This window comes from Mustela lutreola, chromosome 13 (assembly GCF_030435805.1).
Source record: "Mustela lutreola isolate mMusLut2 chromosome 13, mMusLut2.pri, whole genome shotgun sequence".
In the NCBI taxonomy this organism is placed as follows: domain Eukaryota; kingdom Metazoa; phylum Chordata; class Mammalia; order Carnivora; family Mustelidae; genus Mustela; species Mustela lutreola.
The window spans coordinates 54,139,806-54,146,947 of record NC_081302.1 but is presented as its reverse complement, the minus strand read 5'-3'; the positions used below and the strand labels follow the sequence as shown (position 1 = coordinate 54,146,947).

At 40.2% G+C, this 7,142-nt stretch overlaps 1 protein-coding gene across 1 annotated transcript in view; it reads right to left on the bottom strand.

Moving 5' to 3' along the window:
* Window positions 1-7,142, bottom strand: part of DGKH (diacylglycerol kinase eta) — a 205,109-nt gene continuing 197,967 nt past the window's right edge. Inside the window, exon 30 of the mRNA XM_059144625.1 lies at window positions 1-772. Within this exon, the coding sequence (XP_059000608.1) occupies window positions 741-772 (32 nt within the window). The 3' untranslated portion in view covers window positions 1-740. The remainder of the gene's footprint in view (window positions 773-7,142) is intronic.

Genomic DNA, 7,142 nt, shown 5'->3' with positions numbered 1-7,142 from the left:
AATGTCTTTGCAAAGGTGAAATACACTTCCTTTTCGTGTAAGCCAATGGCATACATGCTTACTACTTAAAAAAAGATATTAGATAACTTCCCCTGGTTTAGGTATCCAAAAGGCAAGGGAAGTACTTTGAATATTGTCTTAAACTTATAACAAGATAACAAAGATCCTAGAACAAGCTGTTCCAAGGTCTCTCATTCCTCATTGTTTGGCTGCTTTGCTTTTCAAATGAAACATTAACATGCAGATAAGAATGTCTATTTATTAGTTAACTCACATGAAATTCAACAGAAATGTCCTGTGATTAGATCTTTAAAAGTAGGTAATACTCAACTCATGCGGAGCATAAATATTGCATGCCTACTTATGGGTCAGGAAGCATTAAACGCTGTGATAAGAATCTAGGCTGTAAAGTAGCAGAACTTTCAAGATACCTTGAATCCTTCCTGGGCTTTAGGGAATCCGTCTTCTACTTGATGTTTTAAGCCCTTAAACTATGTTAGAGAGGTGTAGTGTAGCCCCATGCTAATGTTGATTCTTATTTGTATTTATATGTATATTTCCTGGGATACAAATTGGAACATCCTGGAACAAATTGGCTCCCATTCCCCACAATGGAACTTGTGATGTCAGCAGGCAACCTTGTGCAGGGCAGAGTTGGTTTCCTCGGAGCCAGTCCTCTTGAGCTCTCACATAGCTGACTACCTCTGGTTTCTGCTTCACTGGCCTACGTCATTTCATGGTTAGGACGATCTCCTTTCTCTGTAGTATGTGGCTGCCAAAACACAGCAAGAAGTGCAACCTTAGGCCACATGAAAGCCAGGATGCTTGCAGAACAAAAGAGAACAAAAGAGGTAGCCCTCCTTAAGCTTGTTCAGTCCACATCTGCATTCACCATCTGAAATGTGACCAGAGGGGAGGGGACTAGAAAATATGAATAGGTTAAACTGAACCTGTGTGGATTTCACCAGGAGAAGGGAAAACTCACAGGGATAGAATAAACTCCAGTTGAAAGGCTACAAAAAACATCTTAGGCTTTTGTTCTTCCAGAGGAAAGGATGTGAATTTGGGTTCAAGTATCCAAGGGGGAAATAATCAGCATTGGCTTAAAATGAAAAAGGTTATCTTTTTGAACAGTGGGTATCAAATTTCTTAGCATCTATACAATTTATTTTTAAAACACCCTTTGAGAGCCCAAATATTTAAGGTCCTAATCTCTTTTTCATATTCTACTCCTACCTCTAAATTGATTTTAAAATTCTTCTTGTGAAAGTGTGTCCTTACCTCACATTTGATGATACAGGTTGCTATCCTTATCAGTTGCTGTAATAAGATTCTTACAAAGATCTTGTTATCTTGAAACAACACACCTATAGACATAGTATAATAGGTGTAACAAGATTCCTACAGAACTTCTATTTAACAGTTTAATGGGCTATAATTTTCTCTCTCTCTTTTAGCTGCTCAGTAGCTATTTTGAAATTGCCATATAAACTCCTGATGAAAATAGGTGTGCCGTAAAATAAAGTCTGATGAATCTTTGTGTCTGGCTTGAGGAAATGTCATTCTTTTATGGGAAACAGAAGTCAACATTTTATAAGGTGCTGCTTGGGTTTTGGTTTCAAATCCTGTGCCATTCAGACTTTAATATTTGCCTGTCTTTTTTCATAACTTTTAAAGTTATCATAAACAGTTCTTCTTCTGCTGTACTCTTTATGTAATTTTAAGAATTCTCAACTAAGTTCCAGGAGGAACTGAAGTCCTCAGTTGAAGGCTGCTGAAATGTCCATTGTGTTACCAATTTTTTAAAAGTTTATTACTATTATTATTATTATTATCATTATTATTATTTAGTAATCTCTATATCAAATGTGGAACTCAAACTCATGACCTCAAGATCAAGAGTTGCATGCTCTTCCAACTGAGCCAGCCAGGCACCCCATCCTATTTGATTCTTAATCATTATTACCTCTCCACACCAGATACGCTAAAGTGCTTGCATTTTACCTGGTCTCAGTAAAGTCAATGCTGTTTTCTGCTAGAACATCCTCTCATTAAAATGTGACTGGACAATGCCATTTTGCAAAGAGGCAACTCTTTCTCCAGAAATAACACTTGTTTCTTAGATACTGTACAGAATCCATCAGTCCCTCCTGCCAGGACATGGCAAATGTGTCCTCTCCTTGTTTTCAATAATCTGATTCACCATCTCCCTTGGGAACAGGGTTTTGTGACACCACAATGTTCCATTCTCTGTTCCAGTTTGTATTGGACTTCTTGTCCCTCATCCAGAAATGGCAAGTAGCATATGAAAAGGCCAGGTAGAACCTCCTCTTGCCCTCAAAGAGAGGTTTCTCTCAAATCACCTACATGTCATAGAAGATTACCATGAATTTTGTCCTCTGTTCACTTGTTCACTTCGGCCAACTTAAGGGTCTATTTTTTTTCCTTGACTCGTGACTTATTTTTTTTAAGATTTATTTATTTATTTTATATTGAGAGAGAGAGTGCGCAAGTGAGCGAGCATGGGTGGAGGAAGAGGCAGAGGGTGAGAGAGAATCCCAAGCAGACTCCACACTGAGCACAGAGCCCCACATGGGGCTTAATCTTACAACCCAAGACCTAAGCTGAAATCAAGAGTCAGAAGTTCAACCGACTGAGCCACCCAGGTGCACCATTCCTTGACTCATGACTTGATGACTGCAGGTCAAAATTGAAAGTGATGGAATGTTATGATGTACAACTATACGCAAGAACAAATACCTGCTGGGAGAAGCCAAAGGCTCCCTGTGCCCCTGCCAAGCATTCAGTTCCCCTGGGCCACTTTCATAATGGATTTCCTCACTAAGCTCCCTGCCTTTCAGTAATATTAAACCAACTTCATGGCGGTTCCAACAAGTGGCTGGCTCACTTCCACCTATGCCAGAAGCCATTGGGATACTCGTGTTGGTCATCTTTTGCCTCCACAAAGGCATCAACAAGATTAATCTGGTCTGGAGACTCCCCTGTATTTATATTCAGGGCAGCTTTATATCCTATTTTTATCTGGTACAATCACATACAATCCTGGTACACTCACAGTTTTTACCTATTGTTCGCACCTCTTTATCAAAAATATCTGTTTAGAAAATAAATTATAATGACATTTATATCCTGCCATAGACAGAGTCTCTTCTTTACCTGGCCAGGTCAAAATGGGCCAGGGCCAGGATACTACCCAGATGGCTAACTGGACAGAAATAACCAGCCAAACCCTAAAGCTATTATCTTCAGCCCCACTCTCCCCACTACCAAGATAACCAACTGGTTGTTTCTCCTTTCCACCATCTAACTCATGTCATCCACTGTTATCTCAGAATACCAAATGTGCATGAGCTACATTTTCTAACTAAGGAACTTCTTGAGCTTTCTTCTCTTCATTAGTGTTTGTGATTGTAGAATATGTGGAGAAATTCTAAGCCACAAAGGATAGCTGACAGGCTTTCTCAAGGGAGCCATAGTGACCTCAAAAGGATATATCAGCATTGGACCCCAGGACATCCCTACTGTCTGCTACTAGTCTCAGTCACATCTTTATAATTTCTCTCTCTGAAGACTTTCACTGAGCTGCGGAGCACCCTTTTTACTGTCTCAGCATTATAGCTATCATATTGGTGACCTAGAACTCTAGCTTCCAAATGCTCTCAGATTCTACAGTTCTCAAATTCATTAGCCTCTCCATTTTGCCCAATTCAGCTCTTACCCTTCATACTAACAAAGGATATTTAGAAATATATAGTTCATGTCATACTAAATTCATGGATGCACTGGGGAAAAAAACCAGCAACAGTACTTTAAAAAATGAAATAAGAGCAAAAGAGGCTGTCACCTCATCTCTGCCTGCCATCTGGAGACCATGGCCACCACCCTGCAGAGATGAGGCAGAGACCTGTAACGCTGGGATTTCTATCACCATCTGGCCCCTAGAAAAGGTCAGTCCCCTTAAAGGAGGTGGCCTCACCTTCTATCTCCAAGGATCTGACACCCCCTGAGAATTCTTGAAAAATCATGTGGCAGGAAACCTTCATAGGATACTTTTCTCTAGGCTGACTCTGCCTGGCTCCTCCTCCACCCATCACTTTGGCTTCTATACAACTGATTTGACAGCTGTGCCTCTTGAAGGCAGGCAAGGACTTTTTGCTTTTTCCTGTCTGTGACAGAATCTGGCCACAGACACATCTCTGTTGCTCAGCTCTATCTTTTAATTCTCTCTTCTCATTTGCCTGCCTGAGGAATGAGCACAAAATACAGTGAGGGTCTGGGGTCAGAGTCCATAGATTTGAAGATAATGGGGCTTCAGGTTGGGTGTGGTCCATTTGCTAAAGAAGCTAAATCGAACAAGAGCTGTAGAAGTCTCTAAAAGGACAATGAATGATGAGTCCTAGGAAGAAGCAAGAAGCCCATCTAAGTAGAGTCAGAGAGGAATCCTCAGATAGCAGAAGAGCCAAGCTGTTCCGAGGCAGAACTATTCAGGAGACCTAAGGCAAAGCATTGCTTACAGATGTTGTATTTCACAAGGCAAGTAGTTTGGGAATATGCCTTGGTGCACGTTTAAAGGACTCATGATGCCCTGGTCATGTCTAAGACAGAGGGTTGTATTTCTAAGGAGTACTTTTATCTCTAAGCTGAGGAGTGAGGGAAAGTAAAGAGAGACAGCTGTGTTCTAATAAATGGGCTTCTATTTTGAGGGTCTGGATCTCGAGTGTTTAATTTGATCAGTCTGACACAGGTTAGGAAGGAAGTCTGAAAGCTTAGCAAGTGCTGAGAGCTGTAAAATTTCATCACTCTTAGTGGGGCTCTCTATTACACTCATCCACTAGGTTGGGACAGGTTTGGGGCTACAGAGCTGGGAGGAAATCCAGCCTGGAGCTCAGAATTTCATATCCAAAAAATAGTTCATGAATGCAGCAGGTGTCAAAAAAATCCAATACCAAGTATAAGAGGTGATCCAAAGGCAGACAGAATACAACATTGGGGAATCTAGGCTCAAGAGACACTCAACAATCCTGGCTGACAACTGGCAAGCACTAAGAAAGTATATCAAGAAGTGAAATGGTGGGCGCCTGGGTGGCTCAGTGGGTTAAGCTGCTGCCTTCGGCTCAGGTCATGATCTCAGGGTCCTGGGATCGAGTCCCACATCGGGCTCTCTGCTCAGCAGGAAGCCTGCTTCCCTCTCTCTCTCTGCCTGCCTCTCCATCTACTTGTGATTTCTCTCTGTCAAATAAATAAATAAATAAAATCTTTAAAAAAAAAAAAAAAAAAAAAAAGAAGTGAAATGGTCTCTAGCCATATGGGTGTAAGAGTGGGACATGAGTTGGGGAAGAAAAATGGTCAAAACAAGGGAGGCCTCTAATCCCCTATTAATACCTCAGTTACCACGGACCTCCAGTTCAATCAAATGAGAAGAATTACAACCTATGAATAAGGAAACTAAGTTATTAGACTTGGGGCATAAGATCAGAGTCAAAACTAGGATATTTTGTGTGTCCTAAAGAAGTTTTGAAGTAAGGATAAATCCTAAAGCCTCGTTCAGGGTTGTTTTGCAGAGAGAACATGGAATCACAATGTGAATGCTAGTTTTAACCTGTGAAACATTTAAAGCAAACTGAAAATAATATAACAGATTGTATTTGAAGAAGCAAAATGTCCCATCTAAAGCTTTATTCTCACTATCTTTTCTTCTTCCTTTCTCTCCATAGGAAGCCACCATCCTGAAACTGATGCATGTCGTTATCATTAATGTTTTTATACTTTTGCTATATATGTCTGAATCTATAAACAATACAAACTATTTGAGTGTTTGAAATTTTTAGATAAATGGTATCATGTGGTATATTTAGCAACTTGCTTATTCTTTCATTCAACAACAGTTTGAAGAAATCTAATGCAAGCTATGTACATAATTTTAAAATTTTGTGGTAACAATATTAAGAGTCGGGAAGAACCTGCAAAATTAACTCCATAATATATTTTCTTTAACCCAACATAATCAAAGCATTATCATTTCAATATTTAACTAAAGTAAGAACTATTATTGAGAGATTTTCATTATTTTTTGTATTAAGTTGCAAAATCTGATGTGTATATCTAAATTCAGACGAGCCCCATTTCAAGTGTTCTATAGCTACACATAGCTAGTGGTCACAGTGTTGGGTAGTGCAGATTTGGTTCAACCTTCCCTTTGTAAATAACTGAAAGTTCTGCATAAAATTTAAATGAAGGCAAGAAAAAAGAAATAAAATGAAGGCAAAAACCTAGAGAGTTAAGCCTGCCATTGAATCAGATTTTATTTGAGGCCATTTGCCAAAATGGCTAAACTGAGCTGTTATTTTCATGGCGCATATGGATCTTGGAGCAAGACAGTCAAACTTGAACCCACCCCAGGTAGGGAGTCTAATAGGAAATCCGCACTCCTCCATTAAGCTAAATTCCAAAAGGCATTTTTGGCTTACGGGGGTGGGGCAGGGAGAATGTAGGAGTGAATCACTGTAAGAGTGAATCAAAAATGAATCCATCCCATGTGTTATGACTACACCACCTCCAGGGTAGAAAGCTGCCTTTAAAACACAAAATCTTGTGAATCAAATAAAAAAGATCTTAAAGCAAACTATTAAATGTTTGAAATTGGGTAATAATGAAACTATGCATTAAAAGTTGTGGGAGGGGCGCCTGTGTGGCTCAGTGGGTTAAAGCCTCTGCCTTAGGCTCAGGTCATGATCCCAGGGTCCTAGGATCGAGCCCCATGTGGGGCTCTCTGTTCAGCAGGGAGCTGGCTTCCCTTCCTCTCTCTCTGCCTGCCTCTCTGCCTGCTTGTGATCTCTGTCAAATAAATAAAAATCTTATAAATAAATAAATAAATAAATAAAGTTGTGGGATGCGTGAGACCTTCTCCAGCAAGCCCAGTCTTGCCCATTCAATCCTGAGCAGGACATGGATCTCTGCCCACTGGAAGGCTTATCACACGGAATTAGTATGCAATTGCAAGTTGACTGTTTGGGGCATTTGCTCTCTAGTCTGAGCATGCACAGGATTTCTCCACTGAACTCCAGCTCTGTCATTTCTACCATGCTGGGTTGTTGGTCTGAATGGGATTTTGCCTCTGTTTC